The sequence below is a fragment of the Betta splendens genome, chromosome 1 (genome assembly GCF_900634795.4).
Source record: "Betta splendens chromosome 1, fBetSpl5.4, whole genome shotgun sequence".
Lineage (NCBI taxonomy): Eukaryota > Metazoa > Chordata > Actinopteri > Anabantiformes > Osphronemidae > Betta > Betta splendens.
The window spans coordinates 7,082,776-7,103,328 of NC_040881.3; the positions used below are offsets into that span (position 1 = coordinate 7,082,776).

General features: G+C 41.8%; 2 protein-coding genes across 3 annotated transcripts; both read left to right on the top strand.

The window, feature by feature from the left end:
• The first annotated feature begins 55 nt into the window (after window positions 1-55).
• On the top strand, window positions 56-7,063 carry LOC114863328 (hydroperoxide isomerase ALOXE3-like). 2 transcript variants are annotated; one of them, XM_055509070.1, is made up of 15 exons: window positions 56-193; window positions 291-448; window positions 1,189-1,393; window positions 1,470-1,551; window positions 1,689-1,811; window positions 1,903-2,006; window positions 2,181-2,347; window positions 2,462-2,605; window positions 2,704-2,904; window positions 3,022-3,108; window positions 3,197-3,366; window positions 4,058-4,179; window positions 5,291-5,391; window positions 5,773-5,943; window positions 6,085-7,063. In XM_055509070.1, exons 2-15 carry the CDS (start codon window positions 296-298, stop codon window positions 6,262-6,264), a joined length of 2,010 nt encoding a protein of 669 aa, XP_055365045.1. In that variant the 5' UTR covers window positions 56-193; window positions 291-295; the 3' UTR covers window positions 6,265-7,063. The 2 variants fall into 2 exon arrangements, with proteins under 2 accessions (XP_055365045.1, XP_029020121.1); XM_029164288.3 differs by having other exon boundaries at window positions 150-448.
• A 5,735-nt stretch (window positions 7,064-12,798) lies between these two features.
• On the top strand, window positions 12,799-19,067 carry LOC114863402 (hydroperoxide isomerase ALOXE3-like). Its single transcript, XM_029164294.2, has 15 exons — window positions 12,799-12,900; window positions 13,049-13,261; window positions 13,379-13,583; window positions 13,943-14,024; window positions 15,304-15,426; window positions 15,541-15,644; window positions 15,816-15,982; window positions 16,097-16,240; window positions 16,339-16,542; window positions 16,658-16,744; window positions 16,833-17,002; window positions 17,188-17,309; window positions 17,468-17,568; window positions 18,588-18,758; window positions 18,873-19,067. Exons 2-15 carry the CDS (start codon window positions 13,109-13,111, stop codon window positions 19,050-19,052), a joined length of 2,013 nt encoding a protein of 670 aa, XP_029020127.1. The 5' UTR covers window positions 12,799-12,900; window positions 13,049-13,108; the 3' UTR covers window positions 19,053-19,067.
• Window positions 19,068-20,553: the final 1,486 nt, after the last annotated feature.

Here is a 20,553-nt window from a genome sequence, read left to right on the forward strand (position 1 = left end):
TACCATTATACATAGGAAACATGTCATATATCATTTAATATAGCGTACGGCTTCAGGTTAATCGAGTTGCGTTAGACTTGGCTGCTGCCAATATTTTGTAATCATTACTTGACTGGACACACCTACACACTAAGTGTACTTAAAGAGGAAGCCCTTGTGTTTTTTTGCTTTTTACCAAGGGAGCATCTTTGAGGTAAGATCTCATCATTTAGATAAGACTTCTTTTTATTCGGCTTTTATGCACTCTTCTTCACGGCTTAGACTGGTTATTATTCTTCTACTTTCCAAAGGGAACATGGTGAATTACGAAGTGACCGTCTTTACTGGAAACCGCGCCGAGGCCACAACTTTGAATAATGTCTTCATTAAGCTGGTGGGCACTGATGGGGAGAGCAAACGCAAGTGGCTGATGGGCTTAAAAGGGGCCTCGGCGTTCATCAGAGGAGCAGTAAGTCCAGAACATCCCGCTCTGTGGCCAGATGTGCATCCAGAGCTGCCAACTCTCACGCACTCGCGCATTTGTCACGAATTCAAGTTCAAACTTGTGGAAGGCGCTGGAGCAAATGTCGCTCTGCGCTCCAGTGAAATGCGCTTTTTCAACGTTACTACACATTTAACATTGGGGCCGTTCAGATTTGTGAGCAACGGATGATGCATCGTTTAATCCTCAGATCACACGCGACGCAGCCTTTGTGACGCACATCGTGCGCTCAGTGCGGCGTTTGACCGAGCGTGCGTAAAAGTGAAAGTCGGTGCGCGGAACCACACGGATGAAGGAAACCACACAAGCAGCGACACTGACGTAACATGAACTCACTTACTATTGATGGAGCCGTGTTCAGGTGAAGGAGTGACCGTTCATTTAGCTCTGACTGAAGCGACTGATCAACACGTGCGCTAAGGACGCTCCCGTAAATGATATCATTACGCGAATTAGCGGAGTGCGTCTGATTTGAGCACGACGGGACGAACCTGCCGCGCGTCTCCAGTGATTCTTGACTGTGCGTCACGAACTTCGAGCGGTTCCACAATTATACGTTTAAAAATATTGCCACACATTACTGACAAAAGTAGACAGACATTTTGTAAATATGTGTCCATGCACCTGCAAATCTAATGCCCTCATTTTTAAAATCTCCCAAGCAAATTTCAAACTCTTCTAAAGAGATATTTTTGTCATCGCTCAAGGTGTCCAGCTTTAACATCTGCTGTCCTGCATCACTTGGGGAACTGGTTCTGATACAGCTGGACAAACAGCGCCTGCCACTTTTCCCAGAAGACTCTTGGTTCCCCGCCAAGGTAGAGGTGAAATCCCCCGAGGGAAACATCTACAGGTTTCCCATCCACGGCTGGATCAATAACAGCAATACACATTACTTCAGAGAGGGAACAGGTCTGTCGCAATTTGCAGCAAATCTAAAAACATAACATTTCAACAAGTCCTGACCAAATATGCATGTCCTCTGAAGCTCTTAAAGTCTTTGAGGACACCCATCACCTCGGAGCTTATAGTCGCCTACAGGAGATGAAGAAGCGTGAGCAGGACTATAAGTGAGATTTCAGAGCGAGCACACGATTGAGCCAAATCTGCATCCAAACCGCTCACACACACCTTTGGCTAAATACACTTGAATTATGATTTATACTTACACTAGTTCCTTATTGTGATGCCTTGTCCTGTTTTCCAGCTGGGCTGTTTACATGGAGGGAATGCCCCACTGCATCAAGGCTGATAACCCTCTATCTCTGCCTTGTGAGGTCATGTTCTCTTTCACCAAGGCTTCAGAGTTTGCGTTCACAGCTTCCACAGGGTAAAGTCTTGATTTGGACCGTATCCACCTTATTCACATGCTGTAGTGTGTCAGATGCATCATAACACCAGTATTGGCTTTTATCTGCTAGTCTGGTAGAGCTGAAACTGAAGGGACTGGCTGATTGCAAGAAGCCGTGGACTGATATTGACTCTATCAGTCGTGTGTTCTGGTGCAAACAGACTGAAATTTCAGGTAGAGAACAGTCATTGAACTCCTCACACTGTCTGCACAAGAGTGTAGTGTACTTTATTTATACCTTAAATTCTTGTTAATGCGTACATTTAAAAAACTTTATAATATTACTTACAAAAGAGATTCACAAGGTGAAAGTTTGAAATTCATCATTCAGCTCTTGATCCTTTCCAGAGTATGTTGAGGAACACTGGAAGGAGGACGCTTTCTTTGGCTACCAGTTCCTGAACGGTGTCAACCCCAGATTGATCCGTCGCTGCTCTGCTCTGCCCAGTAACTTGTCTGTCACTGATGACATGGTCTTCCCCAGTGGTCAGTACAGCTTGGCAGAGGAAATGAAGGTAACTGTCTAATACTTCTAAAAAACCCTGTGATTGCTCTCACAGGGTCAAATGTAATATCCACACTATGTACATAAGTCAAAGAATTTCTAATGCGCCCCAATATTTCAACAGAAAGGCAACATCTTCCTGTGTGACTACAGGAACCTGGATGGAGTCAAAGCAAACACCATCAATGGGAAGCAGCAGTACCTGACTGCTCCTCTGGTCCTGCTCCACAGAACCCCTGATGCTAAGATGATGCCACTTGCTATACAGGTGAGATGAGCCCCAGCTAATGATCAGCTCTGACCTGTAGGAGGAACTCAGTGTCTTTAGAGCAAATTAAAATGCAGCACATCTCTTGTCTCCTGTAGCTGAAGCAGACCCCAGCAGACAACCCAGTCTTTCTACCCTCTGATTCTGAGTACGACTGGTTAACGGCCAAGATCTTTGTGAGGAGTGCAGATTTCAATGAGCATCAGCTCAACACTCACCTGCTGCGAACCCACCTGCTGGCTGAAGTCTTTGCAGTGTCGCTGCTGCGCAACCTGCCGATGGTGCATCCACTGTACAAGGTGCCTGCAAATCACTCAACTAAGTCAAACTAAATATAGTTCCTTCACACTAAAATGCATTAATGTTCTTGTATAACACAGCTGAATGGTTTGTAACAGAGTTCTCTTTTCCCTCAGCTCCTCATCCCCCACACTCGATACACTCTGCAGATCAACTACTTAGCTCGACTGTTCCTAATATCGGAGACTGGAGTTTTCACAAAGGTAGAAATGCATCAACGCATTTAATACATCACTGTTGAACAAAGGCATTTCTTCCTAATACTAGACACAATATTTGTGCATGGTCTAGTTTTCAGCCTCTGGTGGGGAAGGAATGACCACGATCCTGAAGAGATCTCTGTCCTCGATGACCTACAGCTCCCTCTGTTTACCAGAGGACATTGCTGAGCGAGGACTGGAGGCTGTGCCAAACTTTTACTACAAGGATGATGGACTCAGACTTTGGGAAATCATACACAGGTTCAGTATTGTTAGAAGCTTCCAGTCTGCTTTTTTGCTTTAGTTTATACAGTACAATATTGATACGTCATGAATGTACAGTATGGAAACAGTTGACTCACCTGCTTTTTTGATCGTAGCTGAGGTGATGGAGATGATGACAGGACAGGTTAAATAAATAATAAGGCTACATATAGATGTGGAAATGGAGTCTGATCCAGTAGGAAGTAGAGGTCAAACCATATGATTAGATTGCATTTTAAACTTTTACATTTTTATTAAATATTTTTTACTGTATCTTGGTGACAAATTTTGACTGTAATAGCTGTATACTGTAGCTAGTGTTGTCTGAAGGGGTCAACAGTGGATGCTCGCCAAGTCAGTAACAAGCATTGTTTGCTTACATTGCTTATTTATGTAACAATGGTTTTACTCATACTGAATTTATGACACAAAGAAATGCTCTGAAAAAAACAGGAGCAGCAGGAATTGTGTTATGGTGTTTTACAGTATAGGCAGTGTAATTTAGATTAATCTAATATGAAGATGAGGTCAAACCATATTGCTATTAACATTATTATGATGATGTTAATTATCATATTAGTTAATAATTAACATTATTATGATAATGTTAATAAGTTCTGTTCAACTTCAGCCAGAGGTCTAACTGTTTGAAAGGAACCATAGCTGCTTTCTCTTTCTCATACTCTAGGTTTGTTGAGAGAGTCCTAGGCCACTACTACAAGAGTGACACCGATGTCCAGAAGGACTCTGAGCTGCAGAAGTGGATTGGGGACATCTTTGAACATGGCTTCCTTTCTCAAGCTAGCACAGGTTTGTGTAAATCGCACACATGAAAACTCCTTGATGATTATGATGATGATGATGAATGACTATTAATGTAAATCCTTTTAAATGTGAATAATTTTATCATAGTTAGTTAATTTTAACCCCCTCCCCACTCACTCGGTCATCAATTTATACAGTAAGGGGTCTCTGTTGACCTCTACTAAATATTAATAAACAATAAATAATAGTAATACACAATAGCAAATAGAAGGTATGCCTCGCCATGGCCTGCTTAAAAACTTGTGGTTCTCTATATTACACGTCACACATTACTCGACAAAATGGCAGAAGTAATAAATACATACCGTCGGCGCGCACGCTGGGGCACACGTGGTTTTCTGCCGTGTGATGTCATAATTACTCACAATTTCTTGTTACCAATAACATCCACCCTCGCTTTCAACCCTTCGTTCCGGTGTCGTACCAAAGCGATGCAATAAAGAAATCCGGCCAGCGGTCGTGGGATCCGACTCCTCAAGCTGCGCAGGTTCTGAGAAGTCCACGAGGCGTGCGTGGTCGCATCCAAAGCGCACCACTGTGAAAATGGCGCAGCCTTTCTCCCCACGTGCACTTCGCGTCTTCGCCTCCGCTAGCACGACGCAACTAAGCTAGCTCCTGCGCAAGAGTCGGCCATTTACCTCTACCGCGCTCAATGTGTTCCCCACTGGGGCAAAACAAACAAAACAGCCTCGTTCGACCAGTTGCTAAACCCGTAACACTATCACACCACGATAATACTTTATTTTTCCCTCCAAAGTTCGTCTCTGCTCTTCTCTATTCTTCCAAACTCCCGCACTTTCTTCTCCCCATCTGTCTCGCGCTGTAGAGGGAGAGGAAAAAAACGATGATGAGGCCTTTAATGACCGTTCTAAGCATAGGACATTCCCCTTACAAAAGAACTCAATGTTAATTCCCAAATAAAAATGAAACTGGTATAAAATAATACAATTAAAACATTCCCTTTTCACAGCATGAACTCTTAACATTATGACATGTAAAGAATTAGGAGGGCACTGCATAAGTAACCGCAGTTTTTCAAATACAAAAACCACTTATTTACTGTATTTAATGCAACAGATTCTCACTCATTTTTCAGGAATTCCACAGGGATTTTCCACCATGACTGAGTTGAACAAGTTCGTCACCATGGTGATCTTCACTGGTTCATGCCAGCATGCAGCTGTGAACTCTGGACAGGTGAGTCCACTGGGATGATCAGGGAATGGATTGGTGAATGGTGCAGTATCATGAGAACTGCAGTAGAATAAATGAATTCAGGCCATAATAAGTGACTGTTTGATGCCTTTAGGATGAGCAGGGCTAAATGCATTTCATATCATTAAGAATGCCTATCACAATAGGCATCCATCAATAGGCATATTAATCTAATAAGTTTGAAGGAAAACTATTTACTGTAATAGCTAATGAAAGTACTGATGGACAACATCAAGCCTCTAGTGCAAATGAAACATGTTATGTCAAAACTGCTGCATGACAATTATACAGTATAAATAATTTAAGGGTCATCTTCGTCGTACCCTCTCTTTAAGAACTGTTTTATGACTCTGTTTACTGTAGTATGACTATGGTGGCTGGATGCCCAACACTCCCATCACTTTGCAACTTCCTCCACCTACTAGAAAAGGAACAACAAGTGAGGAAACGATGCTGCAGACATTTCCTGATGTCAACACAACAGTTCAGGGCATGTCCACAATGTGGCTGCTCAGCAAACAGTCCTCTGACTTTGTAAGTAAACACACATTTCATTTAATATTTAACTTATATACATTGTTGTACCAAACCTACTGTGGTTTTACATGACATTGAAAGTGAAAGAATTAGTTGTATTACTACTATAAGTTTTTAACGTGTGAATGATCTCTTCAGGTTCCTTTTGGTGAGTACCCAGAAGAGCATTTCACCGAGGAGATTCCCTGTGAGCTGATAAAAGATTTTCAAGCAGAGCTGAAAAAGTTAAGTTCTGACATCAAAGCCAGAAACAGCACCTTGAAACTCCCATACCCGTACTTGGATCCAACAGCGCTAGAGAACAGTGTGGCTATTTGAGGGTCAGAGGTTGGGACATCAACTTCACTTCACTCAACTTCATGAATAAAGCAATAATTGCAAGAACTGCCTGTTCTTTATTTTTGACGCTATGAATGCTTTTTTATAGTATAATGTTTTTAATACCTTTTTAAGTTTTTGATTTTTAAAAATTGAACTTTGGGGCAATTTTTGGTAAATGTTATTGGTTTGAGTATTTAGAGCCCCACAAATCCCATGGTGGGGGTTTAAAATGTTACTGATATCAGAGGATGAATCTTTAAATCAAAAAGACTCTCTAACCTGTTGCCACTGACACAATTTTTACACGCATATATTTTAAAGCCAACTTTACATCTTCTCTATCAACATTTAAACAGTTCCTGAAATTTCCCCCTTTGACTGTAATGTTATTTTTCCACTCTCAACTGTTAGGTATGTTGAAAAAAAACAATCTGCTTGAAATCATAAACCTAAGTTAGCTTCAGATATTGACTACATTTTGCTTGCTTTACTTGTGGTTCAGCTAAATTTGAACAGTATCCAGCAACAAGCATTTCAACATTCCCGGAGCATTTCTTTTTTCAGAAAATGCTATTTTTAATTCCTTTTTTTAAATGCTTGCGGTGGAAGGATTTTTTGTTGATCAGTTACTTTGCACAGTCTTTCATTAAACTGTGGTGACAAATTACATCCCAATGAACATTTTAAATCGCTTTGTTTTACCCTGCTGTAATAGACATGGTATCAGGAATTAATCTATGAATAAGTTGCTACTGATGCTTTTTCTGCATTAATAAATTCTTGTTTTTTGTCAGTTGTTGTGATCCATAAAGAAACATGTGTTTTTATGTGTGTGTGTGTGTGTGTGTGTGTGTGTGTGTGTGTGTGTGTGTGTGTGTGTGTGTGTGTGTGACAATGTACAGTAAATAAAGTACATTTTGGATAACAGGCTCGACGTAGCGCTGGGGGATACGGTTGGGTTGATGGGGTGGACCCTGCTTCTCTCAGCTGGGGGTGGCGTCCTGGGGTGGGCCCCTGTCTTGGCACGGGGGCTTCACCTGGTGGGCTCCCTACAGACCGTGGGTCCTCCAGCTCCATTCTCTTTTCTCCCACTGGGGGCAGTGTTTGTGTCTGGTTCTCCTGGGGTGGACAACGTTGACCCACAGTGGCCCATTCTGGCCGCAGTGAATAATGTTAATAATAATAATATAGGTGTATGTATATGAGTGTGTAAGATTATGTATATATATATATATATATATATTGTATGCCTATATTGTCACACATGTACGAAGCCCCAGTAAGCACAGATACGCTGAGCGAGGCAGCGACGGACCTGAAAGATAAGATCATGGCGAGACTGAACAGGCAACCCCGAACCCCACTACAACGGCTAAGTGAAGTACCATCAGAAAGTCTCATGGAAGATGTGAATGCAGCATTGAGAGCGATCCCTACCACAACAATCACAGAAACCAATGAGCTGATATACGCTTCAGCATCAGTGATCCTAGAGGTGCTTGGCTATAAGAGCAACCATGGGAGCCATGAGAAACAATACCCACCATGGAAACGAAGGTTGGAGGCAAAAATCAAGGCAGCTCGGAGGGAAGTGAGCCAAATGACAGAGGCCCAGAGAGGTGCAATGAAAAGACCGATGCCCAAGAGGTACAGCCAGATGACCATACCTGAAGCACTCGAAACTGCCAAGCAAAGGCTACAAGCCTTGGCCAGCCGCCTAAAGAGATACACCAGAGATAACGAAGCCAGACGAATAAACCGGCTGTTCGCAACACAACCTGCGAAAGTGTACTCTCAATGGCAGGGTAATAACAACAGAGCAGACCCACCAAGGCTGGAAACTGAACAGTACTGGAAGGGTATATGGGAAAGGGAGGCATCACACAACAGTGATGCACAGTGGCTAGTGGATCTGAGGGAAGACCACAGCAACCTCCCTGAACAGAATCCAGTGACTATCACAGTGGCAGACATCCAACATAGAGTCTCAGGTATGAAAAACTGGACAGCACCTGGCCCTGACATGATCCACGCCTACTGGCTAAAGAAGCTCACTGCAATCCATGAGCGCCTGGCAGCACAAATGAACCAGCTGCTAAGGGATGGGACTCACCCTGAATGGCTAACCGAAGGGCGAACGATCCTGATAATGAAGGATCCCTCAAAGGGTACAGTCCCATCCAACTACCGGCCAATAACCTGTCTCTCCACAACATGGAAGCTCATGTCAGGCATCATCGCAGCTAAGATAAGTGGGCACATGAGTCAATACATGAGCGAAGCACAGAAGGGCATTGGTAAGGATACCAGAGGAGCCAAACACCAACTCCTGGTAGACAGAACAGTCGCCCAAGACTGCAGAATGCGACACACCAACCTGTGCACAGCCTGGATCGACTACAAGAAAGCCTATGACTCAATGCCACACACATGGATCACTGAATGCTTGGAGCTGTACAACATCAACAGAACTCTAAGGGCCTTCATTGCAAACTCGATGAGGTTGTGGAGAACCACCCTTGAAGCCAATTGGAAGCCACTTGCCCAAGTATCCATCAAATGTGGCATATACCAAGGAGATGCACTGTCCCCACTGCTGTTCTGCATAGGTCTGAACCCCCTCAGCCAAATAATAAACAAGACTGGCTATGGATACCGACTCCGGAATGGGGCCACCATAAGTCACCTCCTCTATATGGATGACATCAAGCTGTACGCCAAGAGTGAGCGAGACATCGACTCGCTGATCCACACCACCAGGATCTACAGCTCGGACATCGGGATGTCATTCGGACTCGAGAAATGTGGGAGGATGGTGACAAAGAGAGGCAAGGTAATCCACACAGAAGGGGTCTCACTCCCAGAAGGAACAATAGCAGACATTGAGGACAATTACAAGTACCTTGGAATACCACAGGCGAACGGCAACCTTGAACAGGCAACAAGGAATGCGGCAACAGCCAAATACCTCCAACGAGTAAGGCAAGTCCTAAGAAGCCAGCTCAATGGCAAGAACAAATCCCGGGCAATAAACAGCTACGCTCTGCCAGTGATCAGATAGCCTGCGGGAATAATAAGGTGGCCAAAGGAAGAGATACAGACCACAGATGTTAAGACACGAAAGCTCCTCACCATGCATGGAGGGTTCCACCCCAAATCCAGCACCCTGAGACTGTACGCTAGCCGCAAGGAAGGAGGCCGTGGACTAGTGAGCGTGAGAGCCACTATCCAGGATGAAACATCCAAGACCCATAAGTACATCAAGGATAAGGCCCCGACAGATGACGTGCTGAGTGAATGTCTCAGGCAGTGGAGAACAGAGGATGAGCCCTTGCACGGGATGTACCACCGGAACATAACTGAAGTGGCTGATCTCAACAAATCCTACCAATGGCTTGAAAGGGCTGGGCTGAAGGACAGCACAGAGGCACTCATCCTGGCCGCACAGGAGCAGGCCCTGAGCACCAGAGCCATAGAGGCCCAGATCTACCACACCAGACAAGACCCAAGGTGTAGACTGTGCAAAGAGGCCCCAGAGACGGTCCAGCACATAACTGCAGGGTGTAAGATGCTGGCAGGCAAAACATACATGGAACGCCATAACCAAGTGGCTGGCATAGTATACAGGAACATCTGCGCGGAGTATGGACTGGAAACCCCAAGGTCAAAGTGGGAAACACCTCCCAAGGTGGTAAAGAATGAGCGAGCCAAGATCCTGTGGGACTTCCAGATCCAGACTGACAGAATGGTAATGGCGAACCAACCAGACATTGTGGTGGTGGATAAAGAGCAGAGGAAAGCCGTAGTGGTGGATGTGGCAATACCAAGCGATGGCAACATCAGGAAAAAGGAACATGAGAAACTAGAGAAATACCAAGGGCTCAGAGAACTGGAGAAGGCTTGGAAGGTGAAGGCCACAATGGTGCCTGTGGTGATCGGAGCACTAGGGGCTGTGACCCCCAAACTGGAGGAGTGGCTACGACAGATCCCTGGAAAAACATCCGAAATCTCAGTCCAGAAAAGTGCAGTCCTAGGAACAGCAAGGATACTGCGCAGAACCCTCAAGCTCCCTGGCCTCTGGTAGAGGACCCGAGAATAGAGTGTGTGTATATATATATATATAGCCGGACAGGACACGCAAAAAAGGAAAAAAAGAAAAATCATGCACCATACATGCACTGATGTCATAATTTGATATATTATTCATCATAATTTTTATATATTATATTATTCATCATAATTTGATATATTATTCATTATTAACTTCTTTTGTTTAACTTCTTTAGTGTCAGAGTTTATTTATTTTGTAGTTTAATATCTGTTGGGAGGGGGCAGAAGCTTCATCTAATCACCAGAATGAAAAGCACCAGCAAAGAGAAAAAGTTATAATGACCAAATGCATGTGAATATGAGTGCATGTGAGTGCAGAGAGTGAGAGGGGAGAATTAAGAAAAATACAATAAATAAAAGTATACCAGTAACTGTCTTGTTGTTCTGCCATAGAACAAGTCTACGGATAGTTCTTTTTGGACTGAGTCAGAACGAACCACAGGGAGTAGGGCAACCAAGTCACTCTAATAAAACCAATCAGACAAGAACCAGAGGAAACTAAAAACACTTCTAAACTATGTTGAAAACAAGTAATCAGGAGGCCAAAAGCAACTAATCAAAACTACAGTAAATGGAAAATAACAAATGTAAGGGAAAATGGTAATGGGGATTCAACTAAGGCACAAGAGCTGTTGGGGTTTAAAGCTGAGAGGCTTTGAGCTGTGGAGCGACAGTAGAAGTTTGGCTTTCACAAACTTAACTCAGTGCAGGTCTTACATTACTTTAAATACGTGACTAACAGGGTTAATGACTTTACCAACAACATACATGGTCCAGCAACAGGCCTGGCCTGTAATCATTGCTTAACACATAGCTTCACACTTGACATGGCACAGATCAAAAAGAACCTACAAATCACATGGGAAGACTTACGCGACCTGAAACGGTTTCCTGCAAAGACACTCACAGACAGCATGAGGCATGAAACTGTCACTAAACAAACAGGCCCTGAACAATGACCCGGCACAGAGTGAAGGACTGGGTGAGGGTTTGAGCAATAGCAGAGGGGAAAGCACAAGTATGTGAAATGAGCCAATGACCAGATGACTGGGAACGAGGGAAATGAGGAAATGGTTGTGGTCCAGAACAGAACAGGGGGCGTGGCTAAGGCATGCGAGCAAGAGGGACAGAAGCCCCTGGATCCTGACAGTAACCGTGTTACTACAGTATGTTGCAATGTATATTTATTTTCATCTACATTTCTTCTTTACTATATTAAAGTATTTCCAAGTTTGTATGTCGTTGTTGCAATTCCAAGAGAGAGCCTATTTGTAACAGCTGTACTCCAGTCGTCCATCTATCAGAAGAAACCTAGGAGATAACAGGGGATAATGTAAATTAGGAAGGCAGCTCTTATTGTAGAACTCATGTTTTACCTGTATAACCAGTAGAGAGTTTAAGGGGACCTGCCCTCCCCCATTTCTAGACACTCAAGCTGTTCCGACAGGAGTATCAGTGCTGATGGGGGTCTTTCCCCACACAGTGTCAGTTTTCTTACACACAACAAGTCATAAATTAGTTTTAATTACACTACAATTGGTTTCATATTCATTAAATGGAGAGCTGTAGTGGTACAATTCGCCACTGCCTCACAAGGTGTTGAACGTACTGTAAAGGTGTGTTACGGTGGTTTCTTCTGTTGCAAAATATCCTTGTGTTGCATTGATTTTATTAATTTCCTGAAAGGCACACTGACTGTGTTATGGACATCCTCGATCTGACGTACCTGCCAAACACACATATTACATCACTCTGGTTTCTAATCACCGCCTGTTGCATAACTGTGTTGCACCATGACTGGAGTAGCTTTGGGGAGAAAAAGTGATGAGGTTATGAAAGCGGAGGATCCATATGACGGCCTTTTTCTACCCAGTTTGCAACACAGTTTTCAACAGGTTGAACCACAACTGACAACTGACTTGACTGTAGCACTAGCACATTGTAATAATGGTTCAAAAGATGAATACTAAAAAACTGTGACAAAAAGCAAGTTTCTAAGGACATTTTCAGTCTTTATTATCTAAAACAAGTCTTCAGTTTAAATGTGTTTCTGTACTTCTCCTAATGCTAATTGCTGACAGGCTGTCAAGGTATTGTCACATACCTGAAACACAGTTGCAGTAGATATTTGGGGAGGAACCTGTTCAGTATTGTGTCAGTAATGAAAGTTTTAGATTGAAGTGTTGACTAATATTTTTATTTCCCATGTTTTTCTATAAATCATGTCTATATTTAATTTTGTGTGTTGTCGACATTTGCCTGCTTTTTGAGTTAGTTTAGCTAGTTTAGTTTCTAAACATTTACAGTAAAGTCGTAGCTCTGACTGTGATTTCTTCACATCACACTGGTGAAGCAGGTTTGGCTTCACCAAAAACTTTCACGTTACATCATCGGATTTGCATTACATTACACTACATCCCCTAGTATTTTGTCATAATCAGACACACCTACAAAACGGTCTGTATTTAAGGACGAAACTGTGGACTTGACTAGAGCAATTCGTCAAGGAAGCATCTCTCAGAGGTAAAATGTTTGCTTTTTAAAATGAATTCACAACCTAAAATGATTTCAGAAACAAATGGATATTCAGTGTACCTGTAGAATTTGTTATTTTGCTACAAGTGATCTAAGACATTTATTAATAAAGGTTTTCTTATTCTTATGTTCTCAGGTTCTGAGTGCAACCAAATCACTCCTCTCTACTAGGACTCTTCTAACTTCCAGAGTGAACATGGTGGACTATGAAGTGACAGTGTCTACTGACAATCGTGTTAATGCCACGACTTTGAATAACATCTTCATTAAGCTGGTGGGCACTGCAGGGGAGAGCCAACGCAAATGGCTGGTGGGCTTAAAAGGAGCCACAGCCTTCATCAGAGGAGCAGTAAGTATAATACAGTATATATTTATACAGTATACCATACACTTTAACCAAACATCTGCAACCTCAGGTTCTTCACCTGTGACTTGATTGTCACTTATATGCTTGTCATTGCTCCAGGTGTCCACCTTTACTTTGACCTGTCCTGCATCCCTTGGGAAACTGATTCTGATAGAGCTGGACAAACAGAGTCTGCCACTTTTCCCAGAAGACTCTTGGTTCCCTGCCAAGGTAGAGGTGAAATCCCCTGAGGGAAACATATACAAGTTTCCCATCTACCGCTGGATTGATGACAGTCAGACGTATTACTTCAGAGAGGGAACAGGTCTGTCACAATTTGCTTACTGTCTCTGATGCTGCTTCAGTGCAGCGGGCTGATAAGTACAATAATTCACCTGTAAGAGCAACAAAACAACAGAAAAAAAGAAATTAAGGAATTGCACCTGTTTTTGATTGGACAGGAAGCAGGTTCTGTAACATAATTAATGTTGGTTTGGCACTAAACACTGTAGGATTCTTATAATATTCATTATTATAACCCAAAAACAGACACATAGTTGTGTTTGTAGTTACTGCACACAATGTTTTATGCTCAATTTGATTTCGAATGTTAAAGACAAAAAATATTCTGAATATAAGGATTCAAACGTCAAAATACTATTTATATTTTCTCTATTTTTTAAGCTCTGAAAGTTTTTGAGGACACCCATCACCTCGGAGCTTACAGTCGCCAACAGGAGATGGAGCAACGCGGGAAAGACTATCAGTGAGCACACGCTTAAAACACACGCTTTAATGTAATCATGATTTGTAGTTTGAAATTAGCTACTTCATGACAGTTACCCCTGGCAGGTTTATCTTTAAAAGAATTAAATTCATGAACTTGTAAATTGTAAATTAAAAGCTAGCCTCTTCAGCCCCAAGGTTGTTTTCTGAGGGTTTTCAGAAAAATGGCATAGCTACATTCAAATGAATTTCTATTTGACTGCTAGTGTTATAATGTAGGGGACACTTTTGAGATGTAATATAAGGTGTAAAATTGGTGTTACTGTTACTGATTCGAAGTTTATAAATAATAGAAAAGTAAAATTTTTACTTTAAGTAAAAAGAGAAATACACTTTTAGAATGAATATCTCAGTAAAGCAGAGGCTAATCTAACTTTGAACCCAATGAAGTCATAGCACAACAGTCAAATGAACTTAGGAGTTTCCCAGTGTGGATATTCTATATTTTTCTCCACTACTATCCACCTTAAACAGCAATACAAGTGATCAATATATCCAAATACCAGTTACCTAACAAAACTAAACATATATGAAAGTGTTAATTCATGTCCACTGTGTCCAGATCTGTTGCTGTACAGGCCACCAGGGAGGGCAGGTGTCTGTGCAGCCATATCTCCGCCTAGCAACAACTGATTGTAGCCAATAAAAATGGCTGATCGTGTTTTATGGCCCTGGTGCAATAAAAAATGTCACCAAATGGCGCCCCCTATAAATCACTTCAAACAAGCTCTATGGGAGGGCTATAGAGTAACAGAGTGAGTGAGTAACCTCCCAGAAAGTAGAAATAACAGACAATGGGATCAGTTCACCAGTAATATGGACTTTGTGTGACAATATTTGAACATTGTACATTGTTTTTTTGCTAGCGAGTAGCTTAGCGTATGTCATTATTTGGCTCATAACTCACCACATGTGATAGCTGGCATGCTTTGGTGCATATCCTTTCTGCAGACTCCTTTAGATTAGAGCTTTCTTTGTTTGTGTGTTATATAAAGTATCACAGCGGTAGACCCATAAGTGGGTCGCAAACTAGCCCAGTTTGAGCTATAATGCTAACTACTGTACAAGCTAACGGATATGATACTGTATCTTCGTCTGTGTTTGATGCACATGAACGACACTTATATAGAGTTATAGCCCTCACACTGCTGTTTAAGTTAAATTTAAGCATGCCTACAGTATAGGCAGCCATTTGAACCCAACCACAGACCCCAAGCAAAACAACATTCCTTATTGTGATGCCTTGCCCTGTTTTCCAGCTGGGCTGTTTACATGAAGGGAATTCCCCACTGCATCAAGGCTGATAACCCCATGTCTCTGCCATCTGAGGTCCAGTTCTCCTTCACAAAGGCTACAGAGTTCAAGTTCACAGCATCCACTGGGTAAAGGCTTCAAATTCTGTCAATTATTGTATGTTTTTACATACGTATGAATTTTACTGTCTGACATACAGACATATAAAATGCATTATGACAGTATTTGCTTTTCTTTTCTAGTTTGGCAGAGCTTAACCTGAAAGGACTGACTGACTCTAAGGAGCCGTGGATTGATATGGAGTCTATCAGTCGTGTGTTCTGGTGCAAACAGACCCAAATTTCAGGTAGTGCATAGTTATTGAACTTCTCGCATTGTCTGCATGATAGGATAGAGGACTGTATTCATACATGGGTTCACATGGGAATAAAGAGTTACAATTATATTAATAACACTGGCAGAAAAGACCCAAGAGCTGAACATTTAAAATTCATCATCAGCTCTTGATCCTTTCCAGAGTATGTTGAGGAACACTGGAAGGAGGACGCTTTCTTTGGCTACCAGTTCCTGAACGGTGTCAACCCCAGATTGATCCGTCGCTGCTCTGCTCTGCCCAGTAACTTGTCTGTCACTGATGACATGGTCTTCCCTAGTGGTCAGTACAGCTTGGCAGAGGAAATGAAGGTAACTGTCTCATACTTCTAAAAAACCCTGTGATTGCTCTCACAGGGTCAAATTTAATATCCACACTATGTACATAAGTCAAAGAATTTCTAATGCGCCCCAATATTTCAACAGAAAGGCAACATCTTCCTGTGTGACTACAAGAACCTGGATGGAGTCAAAGCAAACACCATCAATGGGAAGCAGCAGTACCTGACTGCTCCTCTGGTCCTGCTCCACAGAACCCCTGATGCTAAGATGATGCCACTTGCTATACAGGTGAGATGAGCCCCAGCTAATGATCAGCTCTGACCTGTAGGAGGAACTCAGTGTCTTTAAAGCAAACTCAAACCCAGCACATCTCTTGTCTCCTGTAGCTGAAGCAGACCCCAGCAGACGACAACCCAGTCTTTCTACCCTCTGATTCTGAGTACGACTGGTTAACGGCCAAGATCTTTGTGAGGAGTGCAGATTTCAATGAGCATCAGCTCAACACTCACCTGCTACGAACCCACCTGCTGGCTGAAGTCTTTGCAGTGTCGCTGCTGCGCAACCTGCCAATGGTGCATCCACTGTACAAGGTGCCTGCAAATCACTCAACTAAGTCAAATTAACTAGTTCCTTCACACTAAAATACCTTAATGTTCTTGTATAACACAGCTGAATGGTTTGTAACAGAGTTCTCTTTTCCCTCAGCTCCTCATCCCTCACACTCGATACACTCTGCAGATCAACTTTTTAGCTCGGCTTTCTTTAATATCTGAGACTGGTGTTTTCACAAAGGTAGAAAAGCATCAACACATTTACTGTACATCATTGTTGAACAAATCCATTTCCTTCCTAAACCTTAAACAATATGTGTATGTTCTAGTTTTCAGCTTCTGGTGGTGAGGGAATGACCACGATCCTGAAGAGATCTCTGTCCTCGATGACCTACAGCTCCCTCTGTTTACCAGAGGACATTGCTGAGCGAGGACTGGAGGCTGTGCCAAACTTTTACTACAAGGATGATGGACTCAGACTGTGGGAAATCATCCACAGGTTGGACAGATTAGATGCACACTCAAGTTCTCTTTAACTTCAGCCAATGGTTGTATTAAATCTATTACAACTTGGATCATTTCCCACTTTGTCTTACTGAAAGAATAGCTTTTTTATTAACTGTCTAACTGTACAGTTTGAAAACAACCATAACTTGTTAACGGTACATCTTTCTCGTATTGTAGGTTTGTTGAAGGGATCATTGGCCACTACTACAAGAGTGATACAGATGTTGAGAAAGACTCTGAGCTGCAGAAATGGATTGGGGAAATCTTTGAACATGGCTTCCTTTCCCAATCAGACACAGGTTTGTGTTAAAGGCAAATTGCACACATTCTTGATGATGAATGACTTGTGCAAGTACTGGTATATATCCTTTTCTATTTACGCTTTTTAGCATTTTATTTTTAATAAAGACATTTTTTCAGGATTTCTATGTAATTCAGCTGATTCTGTCATTTTTAGGAATTCCACAGATATTTTCTACCATGACTGAGTTGATCAAGTTCGTTACCATGGTGATCTTCACTGGCTCATGCCAGCATGCAGCTGTTAACTCTGGACAGGTGAGTCTATTACTGTAGGTTGTTCAGTGAATGGGTTGGTGAGCTGGTGCAGTTTCAGAACTGCAGAAGAATTAATTTATTCAGGCCATAAAGAGTGACTGTTAACCTTTCACATACATTGATATTACAACACTGTGAGGATGCATTCACTTACTGTTTTATGTAAAAAAAAACCAAGTCACCAAGTGACTTGTCTGCAGGAGGCCAATACCCAAGTCAGAGCGATGGAGAGAAGGAGTCAATAACTAAAGTTACTTTAATAGACTAAACTTCAAATTTCAATAACTAAAGACGCAAAAATAAACCAGGTCCTCCTGGTTTATTTTTACTAAAACTAAAACCAAAGGCAAAAAAACCCCACAACAAAATGAGCTAACGAGAAGCATGAGTGCACATCATAAATGCAGCGCAACATGGGAGGGCTTAACAAAGGGCTAGGCATGGCTGAACACGAGCATGAACACAGCATAATGATGGCAGTTCACCTCAATGTAAAGTCCAGAAACCCTCCCGCATACTGTATATAGAGTCCATGGAAATGAATAAGCAGCATGAATTGACAATGACCCAGAACAGACTGGTGGGCTGGGGGAGTATTTGAAGGGAGCAGAGGGAAGGCACAGGTGTGAGGAATTGAACAGATTGCAGAGGGACTTTACTGAGGGTAACAGGGACAAGGTGTGGTCCAGAGCAGGGGTGTGGCATGGTGAGGAAGGAGGAGAAACAGGGCTCTGCCAGCCCAGGATCCTGACAAAAAGCCATATTAAGTCATTATAATCATAACATGTTATAGCACACTGGCATTTTCCTAAAGCATTTCTCATCTTCTGCAGACTTGCAGTATTACTATTCATTTACAGTACAGTAGCTGTTGAAGTGTTCAAGTAATAATTACTAATCAAATAAGATCGGTACTGCAGAAAATAGGAAAAAACATTATTCTTCATTTTTATCAGTAATTGATAAGCATCATCACAATGCTGCGATTTATTCAGTTATCATGACTCTGTTTACTGTAGTACGACTATGGTGGCTGGATGCCCAACACTCCCAGCACCCTGCAACTTCCTCCACCGACCAGAAAGGGAACAACAAGTGAGAAAACGATGCTGCAGACATTTCCTGATGTCAATGCAACAGTTCAGATCATGGCCACGCTGTGGCTGCTCAGCAAACAGTCCTCTGACTTTGTAAGTAACTACTTACATTAACATAAATAATATTCACCTTATATACTGTACACACTGGTGTACTGAACTTAAGTATGTGGAACAAGGTTTTTAATGTGCGATTGATCTCATCAGGTTCCTTTTGGCCAGTACCCAGAAGAACACTTCAGTGAGCAGATTCCCTGGAAGCTGATAAAAGCTTTTCAAGCAGAGCTGAAAAAGTTAAGTTCTGACATAAAAGCCAGAAACAGCACCTTGAAACTCCCATACCCGTACTTGGATCCAGCAGAGCTAGAGAACAGTGTGGCTATTTGAGTGTTGGGACATGAGAAGAGCCATGAAGTGAATTAACAGTGTTTACAGACTAAGACCTTAAAAGAGGAATGTTACTACACTTTGGGTCAATCCCATCTTGAGACTTGCTTCCACCTTGTATCATCATTGTTTTTCCTTAAAGTTGCACAATGTTGTTTATGTATTTTAGTTTATCTATTGTTTATCTATTTTTTTAAAACAAAATGTGTTTGTAAATTATTGCGAGGAATCTGAACTTCAGACAGCAACTACAGTATGATGACACTTTATTAAATAAATTTCCATTCATCATATCTACATTCTTCAATACTCTCAATATTGAGTTTTTGTTTAGATCTAAAAACATCTTAAACAACAATTAACAAAGATTCTATCAGTGACTTTTTGGTGATTGTTTATTGTGCTGTCCTGAAAACATGTCCAATGTGTCGTTAGACAGCCAGTGAAATAAAATACAATAGAAAACTTGCTTTTCTTGTACCTTTTATTTAGACTACATTAGACTACTTTGCCTTTGGAGAAATGCATCAAAGATCCACTAATAAACAAAGCGGAGGGAGCGCTCACTCTCTAGGATCCCTGAAAGTGCAGAATTGTAACTCTGCCAAGATTTTTGGAACCAGTACTTAACAGCCTTCATCATCGTCTTTACTAACGTATTTATATTTTACCTAAAGGCATCACATTTACAGTATCACTTTTTCCTTTACCTGTACAGACTACCTTTTCTTGCCCTTAGGCTACTGTAGGTTCTACGAAACATTCCATTGACCTATTACAGTTATAGGTATGACAAGGAAATAATTAATAAAGGAGCTTAAATGTATGTTTTTTCCCCCCAAGGGACTTTTAACTTCAAAATAAAATTTTAGGCCATGAAAGGGTGGGGAACAGACCCATCACTGTCAGGCTCCGGTTCTGTTTTCAGTTTTATTTTGTAACTCTCCCGGTTTCTGTTCACCAGGTTAGTTTTGTTTTGAAAGGACTTAGTTTGTCACCCGTGTTTTGGTTTCAGGTTCCTGTTTTATTTTGTAGCACTTCCCTTTCGCGTCACGCCACAGTATGTCCAATCACATTGGAGCTTATCGTTGCCAACAGAAGATAAAGAAACTATTAGGAATTCAGCTCCACCCTATAGTGTAATCTGGAAATATAAATATGACAGTGGATGTCAAGTCAATAACAAGCAATGTTCGTATAAATTGCTTATATGTTTGTGTGGAGATAAACCCAATACAAAGGAGCTGAGGTCCAACCATATAACATTTCCTTTAATAATGTTAAATATTTATTCTGTTCTATTCCTTAAAGTTCTGTTCAAACACAGGCTGATGTTGAAATAAAACTGTACACATGAAAACACCTTTGTAATGAATGTGTATGAATGTGCGCCCTTATAAACCTTTTATCACCATTGCCTAAAGAACTGTGAAGCAGTCTTTGAGATTCAATGACCATTTCTTCATGTAATCTAACAGATTTTCTGGAGTTTTTAGGAAAT

Excerpts from the sequence above, each read along its gene's own strand:
- LOC114863328 (XM_029164288.3), top strand. The coding sequence starts at position 239 with ATGCACTCTTCTTCACGGCTTAGACTGGTTATTATTCTTCTACTTTCC. Across the intron at positions 449-1,188 it reads CGGCGTTCATCAGAGGAGCA|GTGTCCAGCTTTAACATCTG; the intron begins GTAAGTCCAGAA and ends TCATCGCTCAAG. Across the intron at positions 4,180-5,290 it reads CCTTTCTCAAGCTAGCACAG|GAATTCCACAGGGATTTTCC; the intron begins GTTTGTGTAAAT and ends CTCATTTTTCAG.
- LOC114863402 (XM_029164294.2), top strand. The coding sequence starts at position 13,109 with ATGGTGGACTATGAAGTGACAGTGTCTACTGACAATCGTGTTAATGCC. Across the intron at positions 14,025-15,303 it reads CAACGCGGGAAAGACTATCA|CTGGGCTGTTTACATGAAGG; the intron begins GTGAGCACACGC and ends CCTGTTTTCCAG. Across the intron at positions 17,003-17,187 it reads CTGTGGGAAATCATCCACAG|GTTTGTTGAAGGGATCATTG; the intron begins GTTGGACAGATT and ends CTCGTATTGTAG.